The following is a 16,227-nucleotide window of genomic DNA, read 5'->3' on the forward strand; positions in this document are numbered from 1 at the left end:
TTTAGCACAAGACAAAGAAGGAATTTGACTGTGTTCACTTTGAACCTTGAGCCACAGAGAAGAGACACTGATTTGGTGAAGATAGCTCATTTTATTACGAAGCTGAAAACTGCTTTCAGCGACTGAAGGAGTCCAAGACAAGTCACACAAGACAGATTGTAACAGGAAGCTTGAACTGCCTTTTAAATGTATGTCAGTTTTAATCAGTGACATAACCAAAAAGAGATCATTGCACCATCCCATAGCATGAGATCGAGTGACCACACTTTCTCCTGAGGTGACAGGAAATTCAAGTCAGAGCAGTTCAGTTAAAATCCTTGTTACACATTGGCTGTTACAGACAATGGAACACAACTGTAAACTAAGACACACTTATTTCCTAACTGCTTTGTGTGCGCATTTCCCTTATTGAGTTAGGAGTTGCAAAAGACAGGGTTGCATCACAGACAGGGTAAAAGAAGTACATTCACCTCACTAGAAAAATAAGCACACAATCTATTCCTTTAGACTTTATAAGAAATTAATTTCAAAACCAAAAATAATTTTTCTTACATTATTATTAATTATAATAAAATATCAGTGTTGTGTCAAATCAGCAGGAGGTTTATCAATAGAGTCTTTGTTTCCTCTGTCACACCTGTGCTAGCTGCTTGGTAGCGACTTTGTAACCGAGAGGACTTTAATAATGTTAAGGTTAATGACAACTACTCCCTTTGAGAAGTCAGTGAAGGCTGGCATGTGACGAACAGACTAGACTGCTCAAGTTTAACATTCCTCGACTGCTTCTTCTACTTATACTGTGGTTTCATCCCTGCAGAGCTGGAAGGAGCTCTGCGATGCTCTCCACGTAATAATCTGGCACCATTCCCTGCCTGTCCTCGCAGCCGCTGTTCAGATGGGCCTCGGCCTCCTCCAAAGTGTTGACCCCCGTGAGGGTGAAGAGGGTCTTCAGGCCGCAGGTGGATCCCAGCATGATGTCTGTAGAGAGGTTGTCGCCCACCATCAGGCAGCGACCGGGGTCCAAGCCAAACCTGGAGGCTACACAGTCAAACATGAAGCGGTTGGGCTTGCCCACCATCTGTGCCTCACGCTGCGCCGCTGTCTCGACGACCTTCACCAGGCAACCCGTACCTGGAAAGAGAAGAGGGCACCTTTTTACCTTATTACCCCACAAATCAAAAAGGTTGATCACTGCATCCCAAACTCTGAATGTGAAATCCCCAAAAGCTGAGATGACTTTTAATGGCTGCAGATGAGTGTGTAGATTCAAGCAGCTGACTGGCACGGACCTGTTTTATGTGTGTGTTATTATTATATTATTAGTGCTGTCGTGTCACACCTAGAAGGTTCTGGGTGTGGAGTTTTTATGTTCTCCCTGTTTCTCTGTGGGTTTTCTCCGGCTTCCTTCATTCTTCAAAAACACAGCAGCTGAGGTTTGCCCGTAGGTGTGCGTGTGTAATTGTTTTTGTCACTATGTGGCTCCGTAGCGCACTGGTAAAGTGCCGAGAGTGTCCCCTGCCTCTCACACGTAAGTAAATAGTAAGTCATTGCACTTAATGATGTGCCATGCAAATAACAGCTGATTGATTAATAGCCTCCAGCAACCCTGAGACCCGCAAAAGTAGAAGGAGTAAAGAAAATGAATGAACAAGTGAATTATTATTATATTATTACTATATTATTACCAGGACATATGCTTTAAGCAAGAACTGTTAACTTTACATGAACAAATACACGATCTAACATGAGGGTTTCTTCAGATTTAACCCACTCACTGCCCCTACCTGGGACGGCCTTGCCCCCCTCCAGGGGCAGCCTGGCGTCCCTGTTCGTCCCCACGAACAGACAGTCCGGGCGGGTCAGGTACTGGAAGGCTCTGTTCAGCTTCATGTAGCTGAAATGCTCGTCGAACCCGACCACCACCGCCTTCACGTCCGGATCCAGGGCCACGTTGGCCCAGTCGCCGGGCTTCCCGGTGATGTGATCGGGTCCCACGCCGGTCTGCTGGATTCCCACCTCGGCTAGCTCGTCCTTCATCGCGTTGCTCCCCAGGAGGTAGACCTTCCCCTCCAGCTTGCAGACCGTCTTCAGGTACATGGCGCAGCAGTACGCGGTTCCGAACACCTCGTCTACGGTCGCCTTGAAGCCGAGCGATGTCAGCTTGTCGCCGTACATCCTCCTCGTCTTGGTGCTGTTGTTGGTGATGAAGACGACCCGCTTTCCCTTCTTCTTCAGGAGGTTGACGACTTGCACGGCGCCGGGGACGGCCTGGTCCCCACGCCAGATGACCCCGTCACAGTCGAACAGGACGCTGTCCACCGAGTCCAGCAGCTGCTTGACCAGCGCTCCGGACAGCCGAGTACATTTCGGACCGGACATTACACGTGGTCTTTTCGCGCTAACTTAAACAGAGAACAACTTTTAGGCAAGACGTTATTTGCCAAACTAAATAAAATCCTTATGCTGTCATTAAGTTCGGCGGTACTCTGTTAAAGCTGCGCTTTAAATGTGTTGGACCGACCTGCTCGCAGACGGTTCTGGGTGTCTGTCTGTGTGACATTCACCGATGAAATGCGGAACCTTCCTTACGTAAATTCTGCGGTTACTTCCGCATAAACGTCAGGCGAAATCTGCGGACTCTATAGGTCCTACCCGACTTCCTGTCAGGTTAACCCCAACAATACCAGTGTACGATTTATTTTAATTATAATAAACCCCTCAATTGTTTTGGTGAAGGTTTATATTTAAAATAATTTTTAAGTTTTATGTTTAAATACATAAGCAAAAAAAACATGCATAAAATTAATCAGTGGTTCATTGAACATAAAGGCTGTAGAATAACTTTAAATATTTGTATCTATAAATTATTTGAATGTAATGTTTTTGCATATTAGGCCCCAGAAATTGTTTATTTTAATCGTTTACTGCTTTCTTCGTGGCTATTAATTTTGAAGTAGTTAATTTAAAAAAAAAAAAAAAAAAAAAAAGGTAACCGCGTATAACCCATATTTACACTACCAACAATCTACACCAGGGGTCACCAAATGGTGGACCGCGGTCCAGATCCGGACCGCGTGATGGTTCCGTCCGGACCCGTGACCACTCCATGATAAATTCACGAGAGTAGATTTTCTTTGCGCAGTTTTACTGACGGTCACGGCCACAGACGGCGGGCGCTGCTCCTCCAGTTAATACGGTAGTAGCGTCACTCAGTTCAGCCAATCAGATCGTTTCTGCACCCCGTCTCTCAGCGCACCAGGAAGTGAGACAACCCGCTGCCGCTGTGAGTTTACCGTCCGCTACAGGAGCACAGATCAAGGGACAGGGAGGACGGCAGAGCTCCAAACGAAGGGAGGTTAATGAGGAAAACCGCTGGTTTACAATGAGTGGACGGAGAAATTTATGTCTATTCTTCCCTCAGGCAGTTCAAAACCATTTTACCTCACATAGTCTGAACACGTAGCACTAATTAATTTAATAACGTGAAGCGCCACTACGAAACAAAGCACAGCTTTTGAGCAGAATTCCCTGAAGACCGAGCTGAGGGCAAAATAACCGAGAAAAATGCAAACGAATGTTCACTAAAGACATGGTGGAGTTTGGGGCAATTTAAAACATCTTTTAGTGGTGGGACAGTTGTGAAGGAGTGCTTAAACGCTGTTGTTGACACATTGTTTGAGGGAAAACAGAAAGTTGAAGCTGACTCCCAATGTCAGCTTCAACAGCACCCAGAGAATCAGAAATGCTCTGTGCACACCTTTTGCACAAGTAACCTTGTGCACAAGTCAATTCCTGGCAGGCCACATGCCCCTTTCTCTCATGAAGAAAGTTCTGTTCGCATTTCCTCCCTGAAAGATCCAGTTACCTGGAAAGATCCAGGTAGAAGCTACATTCAATAACGTCACTCTTCCACCTGTCGGACATGGAGCCGTCCAACAGAGTTCCTTCCAGTTATGAATATTCTTCTTTTGAGCATTACTCCACGGTCAGTTTCAGACATTTAATGACGATCACGGTCTAACGCAAGTCGTTATATTAAATGTGTTGGTCACCCAGATCCTAAAGACACCTGAACTTCTCTCTGCAGCAGCTGTCCCTGTATGAAACAACCATCTTTTAACCTTATAATCAGTGGTCTGACCCTGTCAGACTGTACTGTAGACAACACCGTCATCCACATTGCCGGGACAGCAGAGATGCTAACTTTGGTCAAGGTCAAATTTCAACTTTCGTACACTCAGGAACCAGATAAGATAGAAAGACGAGGGAGAAGGCCTGTGAGAGTAAGACCATAGATCAAAGCTAGTGCTTTGATCAATGACAGTAGGTCAGAGCACTAGCTTTAATCTTTTGACCTATGCAAGTAGGTCACGGTAAAATTTTGAATTCAGGGGTGTCGCGGGATGTGACTGCATTGGTTCTAGTTAACTTCTGAAGTCAGCTTCATTTCAGGATGGTGAACACAACACCGTGTGAACATATATGTCATATGTGAACATATAAATAGGATGACGCACTCAAGTCTGAGCAACATAGCGCCGCCCACAGGATATCACAGTCAGTGGGATAGCAATCCATTTCCAAACACACACATTATGTCTGTCTGAATTTCTCATCTGTGATCCTGTGGTGCAAATTAATCACAGCTACATTTTAAATACTTGTCGGTTAGTCGAGATATTGAATTTATGTTGTGTTTATGAGACAATAACAAATTATTATCTGCTGGATAATGAAATAAAGAGATGTTTGTATCATTATTGAGGAAACAGATTGGCCTACATAACTCCATTATTCATTCATTTTAAAAAAAAATATGTTTTCCCAGATCAATAAATGTATCTGGGGAAAACATAATCTCACTAATAGGAACCCGAGATCCACAAGAGAAAGCAAATTCATGCATTCATTCATCTTTATTACCTGCTTTTTTTTCGCTGTCGCAAGTCACAGGGTGCTGGAGCCTAAAACAGCAGACTTGGGGTATGAATAGACAGAAATCCGCTAAACTTCACCAACAACTATGACCTCCATACCGAGAACATCTGATCCCACGCCTGTCTCCTAAAGACAGAAGCTATGGGAGATGTTTGGTAATATCGTTCTTCTTCCTGTCTGTTGTGCTGCTTTTACACACCTGATCGATAGATCACATGACCACCAGATGAAAAAGAAACGTCAGCAACTTGCTTATACTGCAAGAGACATAACATCACAACACAGACGTGAAAACCACACCCACAGTCACACTGAGTGTGTGTGCCTCTGCCCATCGGTCCACTTCTTGCTTCCTTCTAGGTCGTGTTGCTGCAGGGACACCTGAACGGTTTCACATTATTTCACTAGATCACATATTAGTGTGTATTTTAATCAATAAGGCTACAGCTTCTTAAAAAAACATGTGTTTGTGACAGCTGGAGAGCTTTGTGTCATAAAGTTGAGCATCAAACCCATGTGTTTCCTCTCGAAGCCCCTCAGGGCTTTGGCTCCATAGAAGGTCAGAGTGGATCCAGAGAGACTGATCCAGAACCTGGTCCAGGACGACAGCTGGAACACAGTAGACGACAGGATGAAAACCTCCATCACCTGCTGACGCAACAGCAGGTGACCACCACACCTTGTGCACAGGCACACCTTGTGTACAAGGTTACTTGTGTACAAGTCAATTACTGGCAGGCCACATGCCCCTTTCTCTCATGAAGAAAAGTTCTGTTTGCATTTTTCCCCTGAAAGTCCGTTTTTATTCATGGTTTCTGAACATGTTAATGTTTTTTTTAAGTTTAGGCCTTCAGTTCTTTACGCTGGGATGTCTTTAATTTATGAGAAAAAGGATTATTCAGCTCTTTTTGCACTTTATTTTTTAATTGTGAGCTTTGTGTGTTATTCAATCTAACATAAAGGCTTAAAATTTATTGGCCTGGGTCTACTTTTATTAATAGTGAGGAAAAAAAGAGCTAGTTGTACACTCACTTAAACAAATCCTACATTGAAAATTGATAATAAATGATAATGTGGATATAGTGCCCGGCTATAAGACACAAACTGGACTTTGACCTTTTACTAAGAGGACATTTTTCTAACCGGACCTCCATGACTTTTAATTGAATACCCCTGATCTAAACCGTAACACCAAGTTAGTCACTTTAAACTAGAGCGCTATCTAGTGGACGGCAAAAGAATTGTTATGTTATTTGCATGCAAACTTTATAAATGAAATGACAAAGCACAACGAAATAGACAAACCATGAATAGAACATATTGAATAAAATAGAAATATCTGAAAACACATCACATTCATTTATTTCCTGACAATTTGTGTATTATTTTTTTATCCATTGTATTTTCGTCATCCCAGGTCCACAAGGATTCCAATAGTATATAAATTAATTTCCTTTTATTTTATTACCGTAAAGCCATCCAGTGTATGTGTAGTTTAATACAGTATACATTTCAATGAACATTAGTGTAGTGCTTCCACTGCTGCCTTTTATTTTACCCAATACAGAATTAACTTTAGAAAGTATTAAATTACATATTTAACCCTTTATGCACCATCAAAATATAACGATACCTGATTAAAAATGTACAAACGTATAAAGCTGAGACGAGATACTATGGCTACACATTAAAAAAAATCACAAGGAAATAACAAAGCAAATGCTACATGTTTTATCCACCTTTGGACACAGTCATGCTTTTGCTGATGGTGAGCAAAGCATTAAAAAGGGACTGAGTAAGGTGCCTTAACCTTGCAGCTACATAATTTATTGAACAGACAACAATCCCACAGGGATTATCTTTTCCTTAGTTGATAATGAAATCTTGTTCGAGAAAAGTGATATAAACCTTATTTCTTCAGTCAGCAGTAGTTATCAGGGGAAGCAGTTGTCAGGCGATCTGCAATAAATGCAGCATAGCAACACAGAAAGGTAGAATGTTTTTTCACTTGGCCTTTTTCTGAACAAGTTGAAGAGGGAAGAAAATCTCTCCCAGATTTTGGAGTATTCCTCTGCTGTAGTAGTATCTCTTGGAGTGGTCTGGTGCTGGGTTACAGAGGTGGTCTGGCGCTGCGGTTGGGTGGCAGTGCTGACAGACGTAGCCTCGGCTTTTGTACCACTCGTTAGCAGTCTGGTTGACGAGAGCCAGGAAGGAATGGAACAGGGTGTAACCCGCCAGCAGGAAGAAGACAAAGACCAAAAACCCCAGCATGAAGATGATTCGAGGAAACGTCAGGAACAGATGCTGAAGGGGGAAAAGAAACTTTTTTCAGTTCATCATGAGATTTTACATTTAGAATTAATGGTGCTGAGCCTCACCTGTACGACAAACATGGGCCCTGCTGGCTGCTGTTGTCCGTACTCGTCTACATAACTGGCCATCAACAGCCCTGATCTCAGTACGACATGAAGCAGCATATCTACTGTTAGAAGGGCAATGCTACCTGCCATGGCACACACACTGTAGAGGTAAAGGAGGAAGTAACGCGTGTTCTTAGCCCCGATGCAGTTGTTCACCCACACACAGTGGTGGTCAAAGCGTTGGACACACCTGTTGCAGAGGCCTGAAATGCAGACAACACTTCAGGTGACTAACAGTGATTACTGAAAATAGTAACAGGTACAATATTTCTTCCTAATCACTATGGGAACAGACCAGCTGGTATAACATAATTATATACAATTACTCACTACAGTGCTTTGACCGTGCTGGTTTGATAAGCTGGCATGTTGGACAGGAGAGTCCGGGCTGAAACAGCCTCCTGTCATATGGATAGATGTGAACCTGTCCAGCAGCTTTCTTCTTTGTGACCGTGCCTGCATGAAAGATGAAAGAACACTGTAAAACATAATGCACACTTTGTACTACAGACCATAATAGAGACAGGTCTGGTCTAAATGAGATTTATTCTGTAAACACTGCAATTTAAAGCAAATATTTTAGTTTGAATTACTGTAACTTAAAAAACTAAATATTTCTCAAATTTAGTACGTATTTGGAATTTATGCATAATTTATTTCCCATGATTTAACTGAAATAATGAAACTAACCCAAATCCTATAATTCTAAATTTATGACAAAAAAAAAGAAACAGTTCAAGCCTTTTGTTTTTATTATATAATAACTATAATGAATTACAGTATAATTAGAGCCAAAATGGCTGTGCAGTGGTTAGCACTGTTGCCTCGCAGCAAGAAGGTTCTGGGTTTGATTCCACATGTGTGGAGTTTGTATGTTATTCCTGTGTCTATGTGATGGTTACAATTGTAATCACCTCATCTTCAAGAAGATAAATGAATATAACCCTAACTCTAACCTGGATCACTCTTGATGCAGAGATAGAAAAGGACGGTCTTGATGGCCAGCAGGATGTAAGGCACAGACAGACTGGTCAGGGTGGTGTCCATCTCCCTGCAGAAGCCAAACACCTCATAGGTGAACTCTCCATATACCGCCACCTCGAGCAGAACGTGCAAATAGATAAACATGTTGTTCCTGCAATTAGAAAGAAATGACAAAGAATGAAGGGAAATAATCACGATTGCAAGATGTTCGACACTAAAATGAAATATCAAAAATTTATTAGACCACAAACAGATTTATATACCAATTCCTGGGAACATTTAAACTACAAAACCTTTGATGAAACAATCTGTGTAGGGTCCACTGTGATGCCTTTTGGAGCCATGTTGGGGTAAATGGTGCGACTACCTGTAAATATACGTACATGTCATTTGACAGCTGTTATTACAGGTCAATCCAACATCGCGATGCAGAGATGGTTTACAGAATTCAAACGTCAGATCTTTCCTGCTTACCTTTCCTACAGCGTTGAAGATAAGAGTGAAGGGAGTCTGCTGCTGACCTGAGTATTTACAGACTAGGAACATACATGTGAGCACCACTACGACGTAGATAGCAAACAGAGTGAGGAAATCCATGTTCACCTGCAGCATCAGACACCAAAATAACACAACACCAACAAGTGTTCGTGATACAAACTAAAGAAGAGGCGGTTAAGTCATATACATATTTAAAAGTTCGAATATTAACTATTTCCGTTTAGCTGATACATAAAATACAATGACACAGGGCGTGTCTTCTAAAACTTCCAATTTTAAGAGTGACGTTAGCATGCTAACAAACTCCAAGCAAAACCGTGTTACTATTCCTGCTTTCTTTACTTACTAACGCTTTTTACACCTCACCTGCTGGTTGAGTCTCACATAGCTGCCTAAAAGTGTTTTACATCGGAAATCTACATAGTTTTTTTTTTTTTTGGTCTGGAAGCGTGCGCTCCTGCTTCAATGTTGGACTACAAGTTGTAAACAATGCTACTTCCTTAGCATGGATGTAGCTATTCTGTTCTGACAGCTGATTGGTTGTTGTAATGATGACGCTGCTTCTGCAGGACAGTGAGGGTAGTGATCTCTTTTAATCGATCTGCTTTATTCAAATACTGTATTGATAGTTAAAGATAATATTAACTAAATCACGACTACATATTCCTGCATCTGCTTTATTTTTCTTTTACATCCATAACAATACACCATGAACAATGTATTTCTTTCTGCTATAAATATCGCCCTCACCCAGTTAGTTTCGTGCATTAAATTATGTAGTGCACTTGGTTTATTACATGCATTAAGCACTTTTTAATGCCAGTAACTAACTCACCTGCACCACTGCTCCACATGGTGCATCGATGCATCATCAGATACCTGTTGGATCTGGTTGCCGACCTGGCAAAACACTCAAATTACAGTTCGCAGTGTTAGACAGGACATTATTCAGGAGCTCTGCACGCATCCATAGATGTTGTCTGAAAAGGTATGGTGCATCTGTCTGTGTTGGTGTGTTTGTGTGTGGATTTTATTTTAGATATGTGTTTGGTCACATCCAAGATGTTCTAAATGCACCCTCACAGTTTAGGGTTCAGGTTTTTGCCTTAATGTACAAATGTTGTCTATGAGTTATAAGATTTTTATTGAGGGACTGAAAAGATCATAACGGGTTTAAGTGAGACTCTGTTGACTATTGAAGCATGGCTTTTGCAGATCCTCTCCAGAGTGGTTTTTCACTATATAATGACAGTTTAATGTCCATCGTCATGTCATTACAGTAACTGACTACTATTGTGTAAAAGGAGAGTTTAATTGAAGTGGGCGCTATTTGTTCAACTATACATCTGTTTGTGTTCAATTATTCAGTTGATACTGGATTGCTGATTACTTATTTGGTACTTTCCCAGTCGTGACAGTTTATATATAAATAAACTATAGGCTCCCTCAGGACTTCTATCTTCAGCTGTAATGAGCTCCTAGTTGTTTACTGGCTGTTTACTGCCCTGAAGACAAACCTACTTTTAAATTAACAACACTATTAAGTGTAGCCGGGGTGGCTCTGAAATAAAACTAAATAACATATTAACGTCTTTTAGATTTATTTAGATAGAAATGACTTTTACTCTAATTTTGTGGCTTTCCGTCCAATAAAGATTGTAACCTTTTCCACATTACATTCAATCTTCACACAATCTTCACCTCAATGGAAGGACGTAGGCTTTCAAAAAGTTGGCCTCCCACTGTCTGGCTTATGAGTTTCTTTGCTGTTTCATCAGGTGTCAGTAATAAAATGGTGAGAATAACGAGTTAAAAGATGATAAAAAATTATCCACAGAGGTGAAGATAAATGAATGAAAACAAATGACGTTTTTCCTGTTTTTGATTATGGATGATCATTTTTACAGTCTATGTACCTTAAAAATATGTCCATACCTGATGTGAAAAAATAAAACTGTTTTAAATTGACTACATTCACTCATTCCATTAATTTTTTTTTGTAAACAAAATTACCGATGTTCCCTACTGACAAGGATATTTTGACATGTTCCTTAACAACTACGCCAAATGCAAGCCTTTTTTTTTTTAGCTCAATCTTTTTTTCATGACTATCTTACTGCTCCAGGGATTCTGTGACACATCTAGAGTTTTGATCCTTTTACTGAAACACTTTCTTTCTCTTATAGTGTAAACATTTTATAACTCACATGAAGTATGATAGAGAGTCCAGAGTTCTTCAGAACAATGTGGAGGATATTATCACCTAAATGCTTAAAATCATGTTGACTTCAGTCTTTTTTATTATTATATGTTAGATTCAATCGCAGTCTCTGATACAGACTGCATCTATACACACTGTGATGTTTTCTCACACTGATGTTTGTCCTGTGCTTTGAGACATGTCAGAATGACTCCACTAGAGACTGCATATAGTCACTCGGAGGGGCATATGTTTTCTTCAGCATTAATAATTAGAGGTGGAGGAGAAGATTTCAGCTCATAATCCAACTAATCCAACAGGCTTAAGTCTTAAATGGCCTCTGCTCCTCCTCAATGGACTGTGCAGTCCAGTGTATTCACACACAATGACACACAGAATTCCAGGCAAGCAGACGCTCCACTTAGTACTCATCAGGCTTTGTTGCATCGATGCAGAGTGATTCTGGGCCAGCAGCGGTCCCTCGGAGAGTCACCTAGCCGAGAGAGGAGGAAGAGGAGAAGGATTGGTGTATTTATAGAAAATGAGGCCTCACAATACCCTTTTTGGAGAGAGAATTATTAAGGAACAGAGGTGCACGGGCGCTGGCGTCCCAGATTTCTGATTAACACTGTGTAAGCAGGCTAGCCTAAGGATGAATCAGGGATGAGACGCAGGACTAACTTCTTGACACACTCTCTCAGAGACCACTTCAAATGCAAAATCCTGTTGTGCCCATGAGGAGGCTGCTGCGGCGACAGGTTGGAGAAATGGGGCCAAGCTTTTTGACTTTGGTGTCAGGGTGATCAGGGGGAGTCTGTCATTTTTTACTTAGCTTGGATTCCAGACTGCATTCAGGCCACCTGAGAGCCAAGATGAAGAAGTTTTTGCAAAACAAAAAAGGCCGATATTCTTTTCGCCAGAGCAAGCGGGGCTCTCGGTATCCAGCTAAAGATTTCTGTAAGTAATTTATTCATCTAATATGTGAATATTGCTGTGGAATTAAAGGCTATGGAGCACATCATTGGTTTATACTTGCACCAGAGGTTTTACAGTTTATTTTATTTAGCAAAAGCCAGCCTGCAAAGTGGTATAACCAAAGTTTGGCCTGTAAGTTTTGTATGTCTTACTTGATTATAAATAATCAGTACAGTTGATCTTGTGCTCTTTTCCTTTTTTTGCATAATTGCAAAAAAAAAAACACATTCTCAGAAAAATTAAGGTCAAAATTTCTGTTCCCTGCTGACGCCTTGATTTGATTGGCTGCTGTGGAGCTTGTGAACTAGGTCAGGGACCACTGAGTGTGTCATGGTTCAGTGTGCAGGGTTACGGAGCTGCTTGATAGTACGGCTTGAGACAGGTAGCAGGAAGGACAAGACATGCGTTAACAGCTGGAACTTGTACTGGAACTGTTTCAAAGCACACAAAGAACAATTTGATCCCAAGGTGTTCCTGACATGTCAATAGACTTGAATGTTTTTGCCAGAGTGGGTAAGTGTGTGTTTTCTTCACTTTTTTTTACTGCCACTATTATGAACTCACGTATTTTGTCCATCTCCAACCTGAAGTCCTCAGCATGCCGTCATCTAACCAGGGTTGGCCTGAGGAGTTTGGTTTCCAGCTGGGGGGCAGCGGACCCAGCTACATCCTGTCTGTGGAGGAGGGCAGCAGCGCCCACCTGGCGGGACTGCAAGCTGGGGACCAGGTCTTGGAAATCGAGGGCCACAACGTGTCGACCCTTGGTCCCCAAGCTGTCGTCGCTATCGCCCAGACCCAGAAAAACATCCCTCCCAGTATCGGAGTGGTTTCCCGCATTCATCAGGTCTCACGACAGATATCCAGAACTGATCAAAAGTCTTTTGGTGTATTTACAACCAAAATTGATATTTATTCTTTATGTCTTACAGATGGACATCGTACCAGGACCAGATGGTCGTTTTGGGTTCACCATTGTAGGAGACTGCCCTCTGCTGGTGGAGGACTGCTCTCCCTGTTCTCCGGCCGGCCGTGCAGGTCTGAGGGCTGGGGATTATGTCATGGAGGTCAACGGTATTCCCGTCAGGCAGCATGAGATGGCAGCCGCACTGATCAAGGCCTCCCAGGGGAGGACGCTGCGTCTGGGGGTGCTGTGCCTCGGCTCAAGGCAGAAACACAGAATCAGCATGGAAGACAGTCAGGTGGGAGAAGACAGGGTGAGGCTGGACCGTAAACATAAAGCTCTGGAGTTCAACAGGAAGGTACGTTTTATTTCACAATTATAGTTAAATCAAAGTTTGGTTTGGTTATTTTTGCGCTGCTCCTTATTTTGTAAAGTTCCAGTGCAGCATTCACAATTTTATTTTATGTTGTCAATCAAATCAAAAACTCCAACCACAAAAAGTATAAATTTAGTCATTGTTTATTTAGTTAATTATGTTACCAAGAAATATGTGTTTTCTTAACCAGGTTTTCAGATTTTAGAAGGAAATAGTGATAAAGATGTCTTCAAAAATATTAAATATACGCAATATATTAGATGTAAAATATACAAATATAAAATGGATTCCAAGATGCAAGAGTTTCGACTAGCTCTTGTGTCTCCCCTTATGCGTTCGTTGTTATTGACTTATTGTCCGTTCCCCATCAGGTTGAGCAGATTCTGGGCGAGGAACCTGAAGTGAAAGAGAAGCTGTTCAGTGTGCTGAAGCAGTACGCAGCTGAGAAGAGAGTGGAGTGGTTGGCCTCGGTCCTGCCTGACGTCCTCACCACCGAGGACCATCGACAGCTCATCTCCAGCATCAGGTAAGAGTTTGAGCTCCCGCTGTAGAGTCGGTATGGTACTAGAAAGATGTAGGGTACGAGCATGGCCTCTCCAACACATTTTGAGTACACTGTACGTATATGTAACATACATCCTTTTCTGAATCATCCTTGGTCATTCCGCAATTTTTCCTCTCCTTCTGTGCTGTCAAATGTTTCCGTTGAAGTATAATTACTCCCTAAATCCTAAACAGGCAGTCTTTAATCTGAGAGCAATAAAGAGAAGTCCATATTTAGCTTCCACTGGAGGTGCAGTGAAAAGTAAAATATCTACAGGGATTTAAATCATAATGACTCTATAAACAAGCTTTTACTGTTGCTCATTTTGCCACAGGATGGATTCTGGGGGATGTTTCTGAGCTACAGTTTGTGTTTTGGTGGATCCTATCTGCCATGCTGGGACGAAAGCCACACTTTCACTCCAAGTTACATAAAGTCTCATCGCTATTAGTGAAACCGAGGGGCCGTACTGATATGGAGGGGGTCTGAGGGGCTTTACTGATATGGTGGGGGTCTGAGGGGCCGTACTGATATGGTAGGGGTCTGAGGTTACTGTTACTAGCAGTAAATGAAGATTGGCAACATAAACCGATGAGCTACAGCCACTCACTTCATCATGAGGATGCTCCGTATCCCACAAACGGTCTAAAAAGACAGATAAAAGAGCTGGAGCTGCACCCAATAGGTTTTTTAAAGGTGTGTATTGACACCAAATGGAAAAGGAATAACGACAGTTGGCTAAGTGTGAAACACTAGTCGGCTCGCCAGAATTTTCTGGTTGTGTCTGAGCCAGAATGACCAATACTCCTACCTCCCCCTAAATCCCGAGGCAGCTTGTCCACAGATTGGACACCGTCCACTGTGGAGCCAGTCAGCCCGTTTGTTCTCTTACTACACCGGATTCCTCCACTACAACTAAACCTCCATCAGTGGTATTAATAGTCTGTCAGAGCAGTTTACAGCACTAAGATGGCAGCGCTGAGGTACGTATGTGCTTCAAAATAGTCATGAATAATTCAAAGTCAGCCAAAATCACTTCATTGGTATTTTTATAATTAAGGACTGGGCTTTATCCATGAGCACCAATAAGAACGTTCATGCTGCTTCTCCTGGTTTTTCATCTCCTACCTCACAACTCTCTCTCCTCATTAGTCTGCTCAGAGCTAGAGCTGCTCTCTATCTATCTATCTATCTATCTATCTATCTATCTATCTATCTATCTATCTATCTATCTATCTATCTATCTATCTATCTATCTATCTATCTATCTATCTATCTATCTATCTATCTATCTATCTATCTATCTATCTATCTATCTATCTATCTATCTCTATCTATCTATCTATCTATCTATCTATCTATCTATCTATCTATCTATCTATCTATCTATCTATCTATCTATCTATCTATCTATCTATCTATCTATCTATCTATCTATCTATCTATCTATCCATCCATCCATCCATCCATCCATCCATCCATCCATCCATCCATCCATCCATCCATCCATCCATCCATCCATCCACCCACCCACCTACCTACCTACCTACCTACCTACCTACCTACCTACCGAACCTACCCATCCATCCATCCATCCATCCATCCATCCATCCATCCATCCATCCATCCATCCATCCATCCATCCATCCATCCATCCATCCATCCATCCATCCATCCATCTATCTCTGTGGTGACTATTATTCCTTGACATTTGGTGAGGACACTCTCCTTCATACACCGCGGTCCCACCATGCCCCCCCCCCCCAGAGAGGCAGCAGGGAAGCAGTAGGTGTCACTGTTACATGGTGTGACTTAATGCTTAGCTTTCGCGTCTCACTCCTGACTATGGGCGTCCACTAAAACAATGAACTGTCTGGGGTGAGTACATCTTTCCATTTCTTTCATTTGAACTTTAAGATTTTATTAACCTGGTTGTGTTTGTTTGTTCGTTTAGAAGTCTTTCATACCTTCCATATCAGCTGCAGTTTTTTTACAAAGTAGCCTCAGTATAGTTATGTGTGTGAAACGACAGGCTGTTGATGTTGGTAGGATGGAGACGGCAACACAAAGACACACTGTTGGGCTATTGTCTTCTTCTCAATAGGATGAGTAATACTGTGCTTTCAGTATTAGTCGTGGGTTTTTTGGGGTGTGGGTGTCTTAAGTTGATGTTTCTACTAACATTAACTTTCCTTTGAGACGTTGTCATCCACTGTTAAAGCTGTGGCTGCACAGATACCTTTCCACACATTTAAATCTGATCTACCTGTTAAATTTTCCCTGCCTCCCTGGACTTCCAGTAAAAGCTGTACTCAGGCTCTCCTCTTGCAGCAGCGTTGGTAATGATGGTGTTTAATCTAAAGTACAGGCTGCAGAGGCTGCAGATGGATT

General features: G+C 42.0%; 3 protein-coding genes across 7 annotated transcripts in view; 1 reads left to right on the forward strand and 2 right to left on the reverse strand.

Moving 5' to 3' along the window:
* Nucleotides 1–85: 85 nt before the first annotated feature.
* On the reverse strand, nt 86–2,580 carry pgp (phosphoglycolate phosphatase). The gene is made up of 2 exons (XM_068306087.1): nt 1,785–2,580; nt 86–1,131 (listed from the first exon to the last, which is right to left on the reverse strand). The coding sequence occupies exons 1-2, from the start codon at nt 2,377–2,379 to the stop codon at nt 806–808; spliced, it is 921 nt and encodes a 306-aa protein (XP_068162188.1). The 5' UTR covers nt 2,380–2,580; the 3' UTR covers nt 86–805.
* Nucleotides 2,581–6,219: 3,639 nt separating this feature from the next.
* On the reverse strand, nt 6,220–9,344 carry zdhhc4 (zinc finger DHHC-type palmitoyltransferase 4). The gene is made up of 7 exons (XM_068305598.1): nt 9,207–9,344; nt 8,817–8,945; nt 8,636–8,709; nt 8,315–8,493; nt 7,689–7,814; nt 7,317–7,561; nt 6,220–7,242 (listed from the first exon to the last, which is right to left on the reverse strand). Exons 2-7 carry the CDS (start codon nt 8,937–8,939, stop codon nt 6,943–6,945), a joined length of 1,047 nt encoding a protein of 348 aa, XP_068161699.1. The 5' UTR covers nt 8,940–8,945; nt 9,207–9,344; the 3' UTR covers nt 6,220–6,942.
* A 2,100-nt stretch (nt 9,345–11,444) lies between these two features.
* The window catches only part of grid2ipb (glutamate receptor, ionotropic, delta 2 (Grid2) interacting protein, b), a 28,105-nt gene continuing 23,322 nt past the window's right edge, over nt 11,445–16,227 (forward strand). For 4 of the 5 annotated variants that reach the window (XM_068306284.1, XM_068306288.1, XM_068306285.1 and 1 more), the window contains exons 1-4: nt 11,445–11,997; nt 12,606–12,859; nt 12,945–13,274; nt 13,664–13,818. In XM_068306284.1, the coding sequence (XP_068162385.1) occupies nt 11,913–11,997; nt 12,606–12,859; nt 12,945–13,274; nt 13,664–13,818 (824 nt within the window). In that variant the 5' untranslated portion in view covers nt 11,445–11,912. Of the gene's footprint in view, nt 11,998–12,408; nt 12,529–12,605; nt 12,860–12,944; nt 13,275–13,663; nt 13,819–16,227 lie in introns of those variants that run through there. The other variant, XM_068306286.1, reaches the window with a different exon arrangement.

Source organism: Antennarius striatus, chromosome 21 (assembly GCF_040054535.1).
Source record: "Antennarius striatus isolate MH-2024 chromosome 21, ASM4005453v1, whole genome shotgun sequence".
Lineage (NCBI taxonomy): Eukaryota > Metazoa > Chordata > Actinopteri > Lophiiformes > Antennariidae > Antennarius > Antennarius striatus.

Excerpts from the sequence above, each read along its gene's own strand:
- pgp (XM_068306087.1), bottom strand. The coding sequence starts at position 2,379 with ATGTCCGGTCCGAAATGTACTCGGCTGTCCGGAGCGCTGGTCAAGCAG. Across the intron at positions 1,132-1,784 it reads GGGGGGCAAGGCCGTCCCAG|GTACGGGTTGCCTGGTGAAG; the intron begins GTAGGGGCAGTG and ends TTCTCTTTCCAG.
- zdhhc4 (XM_068305598.1), bottom strand. The coding sequence starts at position 8,939 with ATGGATTTCCTCACTCTGTTTGCTATCTACGTCGTAGTGGTGCTCACA. Across the intron at positions 8,710-8,816 it reads TCTTCAACGCTGTAGGAAAG|GTAGTCGCACCATTTACCCC; the intron begins GTAAGCAGGAAA and ends GTATATTTACAG. Across the intron at positions 8,494-8,635 it reads CACAGATTGTTTCATCAAAG|GAACAACATGTTTATCTATT; the intron begins GTTTTGTAGTTT and ends TTCTAATTGCAG.